Source organism: Carex rostrata, chromosome 2 (genome assembly GCF_964058835.1).
Source record: "Carex rostrata chromosome 2, lpCarRost1.2, whole genome shotgun sequence".
NCBI classification, from domain to species: domain Eukaryota; kingdom Viridiplantae; phylum Streptophyta; class Magnoliopsida; order Poales; family Cyperaceae; genus Carex; species Carex rostrata.
The window spans coordinates 15,855,935-15,869,152 of record NC_135919.1 but is presented as its reverse complement, the minus strand read 5'-3'; the positions used below and the strand labels follow the sequence as shown (position 1 = coordinate 15,869,152).

General features: G+C 36.1%; 2 protein-coding genes across 4 annotated transcripts; one reads left to right on the top strand and one right to left on the bottom strand.

The window, feature by feature from the left end:
* The first annotated feature begins 211 nt into the window (after positions 1-211).
* Positions 212-6,270, top strand: LOC144545422 (uncharacterized). Of its 3 annotated transcripts, none has more exons than XM_078294003.1 (5): positions 212-447; positions 1,833-2,785; positions 3,305-3,583; positions 3,956-4,047; positions 5,086-6,270. In XM_078294003.1, the coding sequence occupies exons 2-5, from the start codon at positions 1,871-1,873 to the stop codon at positions 5,993-5,995; spliced, it is 2,196 nt and encodes a 731-aa protein (XP_078150129.1). In that variant the 5' UTR covers positions 212-447; positions 1,833-1,870; the 3' UTR covers positions 5,996-6,270. The 3 variants fall into 3 exon arrangements, with proteins under 3 accessions (XP_078150129.1, XP_078150132.1, XP_078150121.1); XM_078294006.1 differs by lacking the exon at positions 212-447 and adding an exon at positions 1,039-1,523; XM_078293995.1 differs by lacking the exon at positions 212-447 and having other exon boundaries at positions 1,760-2,785.
* Positions 6,271-7,304: 1,034 nt separating this feature from the next.
* On the bottom strand, positions 7,305-11,096 carry ATNTH1 (DNA glycosylase superfamily protein). Its single transcript, XM_078293874.1, has 12 exons — positions 10,797-11,096; positions 10,534-10,640; positions 10,109-10,160; positions 9,824-9,889; positions 9,553-9,618; positions 9,366-9,484; positions 9,187-9,253; positions 8,984-9,075; positions 8,500-8,637; positions 8,317-8,421; positions 7,993-8,076; positions 7,305-7,671 (listed from the first exon to the last, which is right to left on the bottom strand). Exons 1-12 carry the CDS (start codon positions 10,927-10,929, stop codon positions 7,519-7,521), a joined length of 1,182 nt encoding a protein of 393 aa, XP_078150000.1. The 5' UTR covers positions 10,930-11,096; the 3' UTR covers positions 7,305-7,518.
* Between the last annotated feature and the right edge of the window lie 2,122 nt (positions 11,097-13,218).

Genomic DNA, 13,218 nt, shown 5'->3' with positions numbered 1-13,218 from the left:
CAAGGCCTAATCAAAAGAGTAGAGCACAACATATTACAATTTACAAGTGAACATACGAAGTGGGGCCGAGTGGCAGTGACCCAGGTGGCAAACACTTGGCGATTCCTGCTTCAAGTAAAAATGATTAAATTCACATTCGCCGGGCAATGCGTGACGTCAGCATCTCACCCATATTATGATATTATTATGGCCATATCCTCTAAAATAATCACAAAATAAGTTGCCCCCAGATCTGATGTGAACTTCTCTCCTTACCCACTTCTACAAAAGAGAGTTCCAAAAAGAGAATAAACCGCTTCTCTGATAGCGAAGAAGTTTGGGATTTGTTTCCACCCATGGGCCTCTCTTTTCTCATTGCTTGCAGCTTCTCTCTCTTTCTCTCTTCGCCGCTTCCCTCTCCCGTCGTAGTTTAATCTCAGTAAAAGACGGAGTTAAACAAAGAAAGAGGTAATTTGAGTAGGCTTTAGCGGTTGTATTTTTTTTTGTTCGTCTAGATTTTGTTATCAGAAATTATTTCAATTTGGCAACACGGATGTATAATTTATTTTTTGTAGTTTCGGAACCTAAATTTTTTGAGAAAGTTTTATATTTCCCGCGCTGATTCTTTATCAGCGTTTATATTCGCTTTCGTTGACTATTCTGCAGTAAATAAATTCTGGCTCCACGTTCTCCGCTTCTAATTTTGAGATTCGCTCAAGTTACAGCCCTTGAGCCCCCCACCAAATTTTCAATTTTTATTACTCTTATGGGTAGGATGAAATAACTGGAAAATTGGAGCAATGGAGTATTTGTTCTACTGCGGAAATCTTTCAACACATTAATTCTGTTAATTTTTCTGTAGAATGAATAATGTTTGTTCTGAGTATTAAGTTGTAATTTGTGAAGAAGAAGTTTTGGAACTAAAGGATCCTCCTATTTCCGTTTTGAACCTTTTCTCAGCTCTTTAAACTGTAAGCTCGTATTGTTTTCTATTACTTATTTGAAACTTCAACAACTCGTGAAAATCAATAGGACTCTATATTGTAGCAAAATTTCGTCATATTTTTTACCGAGTAAAAGTCGGTTCCAATGGTTTCTGCCTTTGTGCTTCCCCTCCCTATGAAAAGGATAAATAAAGGATTGGACCCATGTGATTTTTTTTTTCAAGTAATTAGAAAATAATTTGGTCAATAAAACACTTGGTAGAGGCTAACAACGTAATTTTGTTAATGTGTTAATATTATTTGTTTCGTTATTTTTTCTCTGTCACACTGATTACTGACCCAATCTCCAACTAATAATAGCACATGGGCTTTCAGGGCTTGCCATGTGCAGATGTGCTGCTTCTCTCTCCTCGCTGCATTCACACTTCAATACTAATTTGTTTAAATTTTGTTTTCCGCCAGTGGTTTAAATTTTCTGACACATATTTGTCCAATCTCTACTTTTCCACTTTGGCTTGATCATTGACCACCTCTATCACAAAAATGCCAGTAGCTGCATCCTTCCTTTTTTCTTCGTAGGTTATTTTTCATTAAATACTGGTACTTTATTTTTTTCTCAACCGGAAAAGGCATAAATGGAGTTTTTCCTTTTTTCCGATTTATTTTTTTGTTAGACATATTCACACATCCAGTTTTTTTTTTTTTTCTAATTTTGAAACTTTTTTGTTATAATAGTTGTCGTGTTGTATTAGTTGTCAAGGGTTGAAATTATGATTTTTTTTTATGTTTAGTACTCTTAGGGGTTATTTTGATTCTTTTTAAACACTAAAAGAGTTACTCTTACTGCTGTTCTTTTATCTTGAACTTAGTCTTATTCCTGTTCTTCTAATTATCCATTTTGTCTTGCAGGTAATTAATTGGCATAATTTGGTGATCCAAGTAAGAAAATGGCAATCCTAGTTCAAGGAGCCCTTCTCAAGCTCCTTCAGCAAATGAATGGCGACCCCAAGCCGGCTGGTGAGCCCCACCGCTCCACACTCCTCCAAGTCGTCGGCATTGTGCCAGCACTGGCAGGTGGGGACCTGTACTCCAGCCAAGGCTTCTACCTCAAGCTCTCTGACTCCTCTCATGCCACCTATGTCTCTCTAAGCGAAGAAGACAATGATCTAATCTCAAGCGACAAGATTCAGTTGGGACAATTTATTTACATTGACCATCTTGAACCGGCCTCTCCTGTACCAGTTGCCTGGGGTCTCAGACCAATTCCTGGACGGCACAACTGCATTGGCACCCCTGAAGATCTCACGGCCACTACTGCCGCTGCCACAATGAAAACCAATAGCAACAACAAAATAACGACAGAGAAGGAGAAGAGCAAGGTAAGGAAACCCAGTCCCATTGTCCCCAAAATTGAAACAATGGAAAGCAAGAAGGCATCATTGAGCAGATCGAGCTCATCTCTTTCAAAGCAATCAGTAAGTAGTGTAGAGGAGAGAAGAGAAAAGGAGTCCAACAGTAATGCCAGGTCAAGGTCGTTGTCTAGGTCAATTCCTTCTTCTCCAACAAGTTGTCACTCACTTCCTGTCACATTCGACAGACTTTCAATTGGAGGTAAGAATAAGGAAAGTACACCGGCAAGATCAAGGATGGGGCTATTGGAGAAAGCGGCTTCTGTACTAAAGGTGACTGGTCGAAAACAAACTAGTGGGAATTCAATTGGAAGTACTTCGATTGCGAGCTTGTCAGGGCCAAAAGCTTTGAGAAAGAGCTGGGATGGAAATGGAGAGCCACTTAAGGGAAGGGATTTTTCCAATCCTAGGCCAGCCAAGGCATCGACTAAACCTGAAGCACGAAGCTCTTCAGTATGGTTTCTTTTTCTTTTTAGTTATTGTTTCTTTATATGGTACAATTATTATGTGAAAATCTTGTTTTGTCATAGTTCATGAAAATAAAGTAAAATACGAGGGAGAGTTGCATAGGTTATATATTACCATTAATTGAACTTATCTGTTATTGTATTTAAAATGATAAAATAGTTCAGATAAAAGAAAAGAATGACGAGGTACTTAATTAGATGTCATTATACCAGTTAGGTAGACCAACTTTCAAACTTGTGCAAAATAAAAAAAAAAATAAGTCGTTTGGTGTTATCCTTACACCATAATCCTGATGCATATAAAAGCAAACAAAAATATAAAATAAGCTCCAGTAAAAAATCCTGATTGCACTTGACAAAATATATATATATATATATATATATATAAAACAGTAGTTCACTAACTCTATTTCTGTAATCTTGCTGAATCTCTCTAAGCACAGTGAACTATTTTTCCTGAATCTCTTTAAGCACAGGTAGACTAACTCTATTATTTGAATTACAGGTTCCTAAAAGAAAACCAACTGCTGATGAAAAACCGCTGCCGCCGCCGAAGGAAGAAAACAAGCCGCAAACCCCCACAAAGAAAACCAGTTTAAGATCAGCACCTGAAGATTCAGAGAAACTGAGCAAACAGAGAACTCCGCTTGTGAAGAAAACAAATGAAGCACCTAGCAGTCTCTCTTTAAGCAATCTAGTGAAAGTTCCTGTTAATAGTAGAAAATTGACAAAAAGTACTGCTTCATGGGGATCCCTGCCTTCTTCCATTTCTAAGCTTGGGAAGGTAATGCAATTGCATCCTGGTAAAGTTCTCAACTGGTTAGGTCCTAGGAAGAATCTGAGAAATATGTGTATAAACATATTGGCAAAAACAGAGATCTGGGCTATTTGGAAAAACAAAAAGAGGTCATAAAATCACCTCCCGCCTCCGTTCACGGTTATCTCACCCTAAAAAATACAAAATTTTGAGTCATCTTGTCAAGCTCTTAGTCTTAGGCCTTGGATCTGTTTCTTGTTGTTTTATTCTTGTTATTGTTTGTTTGCAAAAGAAATTTTATGCTTTTTCCGAGAGATTGCAATTTGTAATGCAATATCTATATTTAGAACATTTAGTATGAATATGTTAGCTAATTTGGATTTTTCTTGTGGAAAGCAGGAGGTTGTGATTTATAGAGATGCAGCTGAGCAAGCAGCTATAGAAGCTCTGCAAGAAGCTTCTGCTGCTGAGACCTTGCTAAGGTGCCTCAGGTATAATGTCACTTTCTCAACAGATATTTTATTGCATTATTATATTACAGTAGTTCAACCTAATTTGTCCTATTATTAATTGGTATTAATTAGGATAATGACCAGGATGATCCATGTTCATGTGGCTTTTATTTATGACGTGTTACTATGCAAGGACCTCTGGTTATCAGTTGTACAATTTTCATATGGCGTTTATTTATGACTACTTTACAATCTCGCAAACTGGAAATGCCCTTCAATTGTATGAAACACCTTAATAATTTATTGAAAATCACAAACATCAAGATGTTGTTTTAATATGTTAAACCAATATGTTGTTTTAATAAAGCCATCATTGGTGTGTTTTAAACAAGATGAGGTGAATTTTTGATGGAATGATTATCAATGCAGAGTTTCAAATACAAAGAAGGAAATATATAAAGGAATCCCAACTTAGATCTGATTTAAATCTGGGACCCACATGACCCCCCTTCCTAGAAACTGTGCTAACTAGCAAATATGATTGGAACATGGGCAATTTATAGAATTATAAAAGGAGAATTCAATTTGGTGGTGATATATGGTTGTGAATACTAATGCATGGTTTTCCTTCATGGAGGAGGCTTTGCAGCAGTTAAAAACAGAGAAAAGGTCTTGTTGACATTGAGAAACTGTTGCTATTATTTTCTCACAATAGTTCAACCTTAAAAAAGTACCACAATTGTCGAAACTAAAATTCATAATAAAAGGGGGATTTTGAAAGCAAATTTCTGGATAAAAAGATATTGTAGAACATATATAGGGCGTGTTCGTCGTGCCACTGTTCCCGTGGGAAAAAAAAAATTCACTCTGACCCAAATAGTGTTTCGGCCATTCGAGTGAATTTTTTTTTTCCCACGTGAATAGTGTTTCGGCCATTCAAATTGGACCCAAACCCATTCCAGTTCCCACCCGGCAACCGAACACGCCCATATAGAATTTTGATTTGATTCCTGTCATCATTGCAAAATTGCAAATTAGCTTTTCTTTGATATTTTTCAAATGAAATTTACTTAACAGCAATTATGCTGAACTTCGTACCTCAGCAAGAGAAGACTCACCTCAACCAACTGTAGAGCAATTTCTCTCCCTCCATTCGACCTTAACCCGTGCAAGCCTCGTTGCTGATTCCCTCTCTAAATCCAACTCCACCCAGGTGGCCAGTTCTTCTGATTCTACTGTCCCACCTGACCCAACCCCAGAAGAAACCATCCGTGTCACCTCTGACCACCGACACCTCGCTGCCTCCTGGGTCCATGCTGCCCTCTCTACCGACATCACCCCTTTCACTCTCTATGGTCCTAGATCTGCTCTCCCATCACCATCAGCTGCCACTCCCCCGGTAGTCACAGCTGTAGTGGCTGGTGATTCTCCAGCACCTGCAAAATCCTCTCCTTCTACTCCTTCCAAGTCTCGACCTGTGGCGAGACGGCACCGATCACCACCACCACCACCAGCCTCGGTGGAGGTCAGAGAGTGGACACATGGCCAGGAAGGTATGGAGGAGGCTGCCGAGATGGCAAGAGGGCTGAAGGAGGAGACCACAAGTTGGTTCTTGGGGTTTGTGGAGAGGTTTCTTGATGCTGACGTGGCGGCCCCGGCGTTGTGGGACAGGGATCGTGTGGCGGGGATGTTGTCCCAGCTCAAGAGGGTTAATGATTGGCTCGATGTGGTGGGGCAGAGAAGAGATGGAGGAGAGGATGTGGCTGGTGCAGCAGAGGGAGAGGTGGAGGTGACAGTGGAGACGGGCAGTGTGCCCAAGGAGACCGTTGAAAGGCTAAGGAAGAAGATATACGAGTATTTGTTAACACATGTGGAGTCAGCGGCAGCTGCACTTGGTGGTGGTGCTACTGCCTCTACTGCTGGCAGCCCCACAGTGACACCGGCGAGTAGGAGCGGTGGGGATAGGCCCGGCAGTCGGAGGAGCTGACATTTAGTTATTGCTTCATTGCTAGACAATATTTGAACCATAAAAAGATCAATAGAAGCTACTTTTGTACAGGCCTTGGTTGAATTTGGTATTCAAGTGTATAGCATTGTTCTCACTTCTCATTAGATTCACTTTTATCACTTATTACATTATTTTCGTAGGTTTGCAAGAAAGATAATAGGGAATTTACAAAAGAAAGAATGCTGTTTGATTGTTTGCTTTGCTTCTGTCATGATTTTGCAATGTTTAGTTTGACCTGGATTTTTTTTTGTTGGTTGTGGTTTGGGTTTTTTCGACACTTTTTTTTTTTTTTTGTGCGGTCAAGCAGCCATGATCCATGAAAACCGATCTGCCCTTTCTTACTTAAATGTTGTTTATTTGTACGTCTCTGGAACACACAAGAGGAAATGCTGAACGAGAGAAAACACAGGAAAGCATAGTTATGCCTTTTATTTTTTGTGGAATTCCAATTTTCCATCTGTAACCTTCATAGATGCTAGCAGGCATGCAAACAAAAGAAAAGGAAAAAAAATATTATTATTATTATTTTTTTAGGAGAAACCCGTTTAAAAAAAAAGTCCATAAGCCTCGGTTTCCATGTCTTCACTCTTCACCAGTAGGCTTACAGCGTATAAAGTTGGCATGGACCGGAACCTTTTAACTGTTCGCGAAAAATTCCGAAAAAATAAAAGTGTGCAATAATTTGTAAAAATAAGAAGAGTATGAAGAAAATTTTGAAAATAGAAAAGATTGGAAGTTTTTTGAAAATAGGAAAAAAATATCAGAGCCAAGTTTCGATCTTGGGACCTGTGGGTTATGGGCCCACCACGCTTCCGCTGCGCCACTCTGATTTTGTGATTTAATTAGCTTTAACATTAATCTAGTATTATTATTTATTCCATATTAACGGGCCGACGAAGAATTATATTATTATTTGTTCATTGATAACGGGCCACTTCCCAGAAGTAACAAGGACTGAAGGGCTTATCGCGGGCACATGAAAAAAAGATCTCTATTTTAATATAGATTTGTTGGGATATAATAACAACCGTAAGTGAGATTTAATTTTTAATGAAAATACAATTCTCTTATGTTAAGTGCGCTTTTTTTATTAATTCATTTAACTTTTCCACCTCTTCTCTGCAAATTTGAAAATTAGATACAATGTAATGTTCTAGTAGAACTTTTTAATGAGCGTAACAATCAATATGATGTCCCCCTCTGGTTAATGAAACACGTTGAGACGAATTTTAGTTTGGTTGCAGAACAAGTTGATCCATTAGTATGAATGTTTCTGTACACAACAATATGAGAGCAAATTCTTCCATTCCAAAAAACAACAAAATGATTAAATGGCACAGGCTAGAATTACGCATTTACGCTCAATTGCAACCCCACACACCCCCATATTAAAGATGGTTTGCAATATAGCATTAAGTAATAATATTACATCAAAAATATGCACAAGAGCACTTCATGGCCATATAGATCGGAGAATATGCAAATTAACTGAGAAATGTCAATCAAGATTCTTCCATTGAGCTGCGTTTCATAGGTTTTGACGTTTTTGCTCTGGGGCTTGATGATTCTTTGAAAGCAGAGGGGCAGATTTTGTTTATTTCACAAATGCCGCACTTGGGAAAGCGAGCAGTACACACTGTTTGCCCAAAGCCAACCTATACTTATTGAAGACATGGAAGTCAGAGGCTTATAAAATTTTATCAATTCTTTGTATCTTGGTCTGGTGGTTTTTATCCAAATCCCGATTGCCGTTATTACCGTTATTATGATTTATGTTAGTCATTTATTCACTTTTTTCTGAAAATAAGAGGCCAAGTAGACCACCTGATCCATTAAAGGAACAAGAGCTTCGCTTTCCTTTTTTTTGACAAAAAAAAAATTATGGCTTATCCTAGTGCTGCTCTAAAGCAATGAGCCTATTCTGCCTGTCCAAATACCACGTTTTTGAATTAAAAACAAAACTGACTAAAATGTACCAGAAGGGGATTGATAGGAGACCATTCATCTTTTGGTAGCCACGCCTCAAGTGCCACTCTCGTCTCTTCTGGGCTCGATGTTTTCTACAAAAAAGAGTTGCTAAGTCAGCCAGACCTAACCCAAATCAAATTCATTTAAAAATAGAATGCCATAAAATCCAGAAAATCATGAGAAGTACAGTCAACTTTTTTACCTTCCTAATAATATGATGCATATGACTCCATCTAGAAAATTAAAATTTGGATTTCAGGTTTCATTTTTAGGTCAAGACATCAAGTGCATTGGGAATGGCTCAGCCCATCACTAGAAACGACAAAAGGTACCTGTTTAGTCCCGGGCTTGAATACCCATCCAAGACGATTAGAGATACGATGCACGTGCGTGTCAACACAAATTCCCTGGATATCATTCCATGCAATGCCCATTACCTGGTTGATTCAATACATCAGATAGGAGCAGTTCCAAGTTCAAAATAGACAAGAGAGGGAGACAAGTTGCTATAGTACCAGGTGGGCCATTTTGGGACCAACTCCCTTAAGAGAAAGAAGATCAGGTAAAGAGCTAGGGATGTCTCCTCCATATTTCTCTAAACATGTCTGAGCAGCCATTTTAATGAATGAAGCCTTTTTGGGATAAAAACCCACCTAGTAGTGAGATTACCAACAGAAGACAGGCAAAATTAAAAGAGTTAAAAAGAGATGCAAGCACGTTACTAAAAGAAATGAAATTTTCTTTGATTATGATAGTGGAAGACAGGCCAATCCTGCCCTACATTTAATAAGTGGTATGGGAATCCTGTTAACTTGACCACTGACTTTTCTTTGTTACTTTTAGTGTGTGTTTTTAACCAAATGAAGGTAAATAGCATAAAACTGACACTCAGTTGCTCAAACCAGGACTTTGATTCAACATTCGAGATTAACTGAAGCATATTGAAGCTCCACTGATTAATAAACCATACAAATTCTACATTCTTGGTGTGTTACATACCGGGCGAATCAAATCTCTGATGGTTGCTTCATCGGTTTTGACAATTGCTTCAGGATCCAGTAAACCGTTCTTAGAAAGACGCTCTACAGCACCTATTTTTTGGTAAAAGAAAACCAATATAAAAATTGATCAGTACAATGCAAAAAAAACACACCAACAAATGCAATAATAAAAATGAGACATCTTGAGGTAGGAGGACTTGCCATGTGTAACTTCGTCCTTGGTTTGGCTCGATAGCATTGATGAAATCAAAACAGCAAACCTCCTTTCCTGAAATGTTAAATATATAGCTTGTTTGGAAAAATACATACATCTCAATTGCCAAAAAAAAAAAAAAAAAAAACTAATAAAGAAAATATTGGTGGAGAGAAGCCAGAATTACCTTAGGAGGTAGAAGGCTGCCGGCTTTTTCACAGCCCTTGGTGTCGACTGGTGCATCTTCTGAGCATCTTATTTTCTTTATCCCTTCTAAAAGCTTCTCCCAGTTCTCAGGGGCTTTCACTGCATCAACCATACTCACAATTTTTCCATTTTCAAATAAACTGATTTTTCATTAAAATTACAACTACCTTTGGACACAGTGGTAACACTAATTCCCGTTTGCAACCGAATGGAAGTTGACTGCTCCTTGCTACCTATTAGATTAGGAAAACAAAGGTATAAGAAGGTCAAGAGAATAAATTTATAGAGGTAAGTTCTTGTAAAGCAACATTTTTTCAAAGTTACACAAAAGGCCCTAATTATCTTCTAACCTGAAATTTTTCTAATGCAACACTGCAATCAACATACTCACATTTTTCCATTTTCGAACAAACTGATATTTTATTAAATTACAACTACCTTTGGACACGGTGGTAGCATTAATTGTCGTTCCCAACCGAATGGAAGTTGACTGCTCCTTGCTACCTATTAGATTAGGAAAACAAAAGTATCAGAAGACCAATAGAATAAATTGTATAGGGGTATAAGTTTTTGTAAAGCAACCTTCTTTTTTTCAGAATTACACAAAAAGCCCTAATTATTTTCTAACCTACAAATTTTCTAATGCAACAGTGATTTCAATTAAAACAATGTCCTCGTATCAAAATTAGTAGCAAGAGAACCCTCATTGAAGTATGCACTTACTTAAAGATTTCTTGATGTAACTAAAGTCCTCTATATCAGGCAGCCTTTCAAACTGTAATAAAGCTTGTTAATCTCATGTTGAAGGAATATCAAACAAAAATGGAAAAATAGTATTTGGACTAAAGATTGTCATGTATTCGGCCAGTACATACATTGAACCTGACTTAAATGGACTAATTTACAAATTTGTATTTTGACTTAAATGAACCTGACTTCAATGAGCTTTAACTGATTGTTATTTGACATACTTAAGTATTGAACCTCAGTTGTGCAACCAAGCTTCAATTTAACCCAAATAAGCCACCATTTAACCCAGCCCATGCAATTAAGCGGCGGTCATAAGAGAAAGAGGAAAACACAATGGGCATGGGCGCAAAAATGATCAAACGAGTACTGGTGCCCTGCTTTCTGCTCAGAATATTTACCTTAGGGCATGCTCTATTAGGATCCACGCCATTTGGAGTTTCTACTTTGGTTTTAGTATCTTGTCTAATCCTCTTTCTTCTTTGATTTTCTTCTCTGTGTTCGGCAGCTGCAAAACCAAATATTTTCATTTATGCTGATTTAAAAGAGCAGTATGATTATGGGTTAAGTTTAACACGAATTCAAAATTTCCGGGAGGAATAATCTCTTGTTCTCCTTCTAACAGCAAAATCAAACATTACCGAGTGCGATTGACAGAACTTACTTGGGTTTAGGTGCGATTTCGTGACCTCAGTACCGCTAGAACGAAATCGCGTGGACGATCGTGTTAGAGGCATCCTTAGTGTTAGGGTTTTTACTGGAGAGGAGACGGAGGGGAAGGGGAAAGAAAGGGGCATCTGTTTTTTTTTTTTTGGAGGGAAGGGAGACGAAAAAGTAGTGAGAGGGTTTTGTGATTAGGTTCGATATTGGGTTTATGAACTACTAATTAGTATTAACTATTAAGACATGTTTAAATTTGTTTTCCCTCGACCATTGCCCTGGTGCTGCTTTGAATTGATCCTTTTTTTTGGGAGAATTTCATGCATACCACTAAAAAATAGTAAAATTACGTATTTATCATCTAAAAATCTAATAACTCACGTATTTACTCAATATAACTTTAGTATATATCAAATATAACCAAAACTCAGATTAATTATGTTTAATATACATAAAATAATAATTAATCAATGACTAACTTAGCTCCATCTCTCTCTCCTTACACCATTTGAGTTCCTATCAGCTAAAAGACTCACGCTATTTTTAACTGACCTAGTAACAAAACGCATATTCTCAAACTACTTTGATAAGGGGTTGCAATATCAGCGTCGACTTCATTACGAGTTATTTTGTTAGAAAAAGTGGAGTAGTTACCTTGTTTTAGACGATTAAGCTGGAGGTGGAATACTAATCTCCGAGTCTACTATCCATCTTTCTGAGTTTCAGCGGGAGAGATGAGATGACGGGAGAGTTTTAGCATAAAGGATAAAGTTATGTTAAAAAAGACGAGAGGAAAATATGAGTGCAGAAGAGGAACGGGTAGAGGAGAAGAGACTAAATAACTGATTAATTGTATTTTATATAATATTAAACTTAATAAATTTCATTTTTTTTATTAATTGAGTAAATATGTGAGTTATTAAATTTTTAGATAGTAAATATGTAATTATAAAAATTTGAATGATAAATACATAATTTCACAGTTTTTGAGTGGTATATATGAAATTCTACCCTTTTTTTTCTCGTCATGACGGCGTGGAAGCCTATTAACCACCACATTTTCGTCATGACAACGTGGAAGCCTATTAACCACTTTTCAATTTTGCCTGCTTGGGATCCGCTAATGCCTAATTGTGATGATTTGCTTTGGGTCTTATTTTTTTTTATATTATGATTGCACGTTGACACGGTGCTTAAAACTTATAATTTAAATTGTGGTGATTTATATTGGCAAGAAATGAAATCACAAGTATATTATTTAGAAATAATAAATAATAATAATGAGTCTTGTAGTTTTATCTTTATACAAATTAATAGAAGTTTTTATTTCTAAGAAAAAAATGTCAGGAAACATTTACATTTTCTGCATACTGTAATGGTCCTAGATTTGTGAATATTAGACTGCACATATCAAACTAATTTAATCAAGTTAGAAATCACCATTGATGATTGATGAATTACACAGACGGCAGACACGTCAGTGATTTTCTTAATTAATGACAAATATTGTATTTGTGCATTGTAACGTAAATATATTATAAAAAACAAAAAATATTCATACAAAATAACATGTATTCATAAAAAAAAACTTTAAATTAGATAACAAATAACATTCCTAAAATAATATATATGTTTTTTTTTTATCTTTTTGACACATTTTTATAAAAGAATGTTTTACGAAATAACATATTAATTGACAAATAATATTTTTAAATGATATAAAAAAATAGAAAGAAATGAGGACATGACCAATCAATTATCAATCAATTAAAAAATTTCTTAAATGACATTTAAAAAATAGAAAGAAATCACGACCAATCAGAAATATATTACAATTTGTATGTGACAAGTTTTTTTTCAAAAATAGATACAACTTTTTAGAAATTAAATGTATTAGAAGGATGACAATATTTTCTGTATTTATCTAGAAGTGACTTTTGAACCGGGATCAATAACTCAGAATCCAAGCATTTTTATTTTTTTTTCCAATAGCACATAAAGAAATATATTAATTTTTCTAACAGCCGCGAAAAATCCGGCCTGAAAAATGTTGATCTGGGTTATTTGTCACAGTCTTTCTAATAAATCAAATTATATTGTATTCCATCTATTTTCAAAGAAATATATTCAACATTTCTAATATTTCAATACAAAAAATAAAAAAAAATACTTTTTCTGTTTTGTAAAAAAAAAAAAAACCCGGCTATTTAGTAACCGGTTTCAATAAAGTCATCCGGTTACTAAATAACCGGTTTTTTTTATAACAAAACAGAAAATTTTAAATTTTTAAAATTTTTGTATTGGATATTAGAAATGTTGAATATATCTCTTTGAAAATAGATGAAATACAATATAATTTGATTTATTAGAAAGACTGCGACAAATAACTCGGATTAACATTTTTCAGGCTGGATTTTTTGGGGCTT

Bases quoted from the DNA above. Each gene is read 5' to 3' on its own strand.
- ATNTH1 (XM_078293874.1), bottom strand. From the start codon at position 10,929: ATGCCCCTTTCTTTCCCCTTCCCCTCCGTCTCCTCTCCAGTAAAAACC. The intron at 10,641-10,796 runs GTAAGTTCTGTC...TTGGTTTTGCAG, and splicing joins GAAATCGCACCTAAACCCAA to CTGCCGAACACAGAGAAGAA. The intron at 8,077-8,316 runs GTACCTTTTGTC...TCTTTTTTGTAG, and splicing joins TCAAGCCCGGGACTAAACAG to AAAACATCGAGCCCAGAAGA.
- LOC144545422 (XM_078294003.1), top strand. From the start codon at position 1,871: ATGGCAATCCTAGTTCAAGGAGCCCTTCTCAAGCTCCTTCAGCAAATG. The intron at 2,786-3,304 runs GTATGGTTTCTT...TTTGAATTACAG, and splicing joins CTGAAGCACGAAGCTCTTCA to GTTCCTAAAAGAAAACCAAC. The intron at 3,584-3,955 runs GTAATGCAATTG...TGTGGAAAGCAG, and splicing joins CCATTTCTAAGCTTGGGAAG to GAGGTTGTGATTTATAGAGA.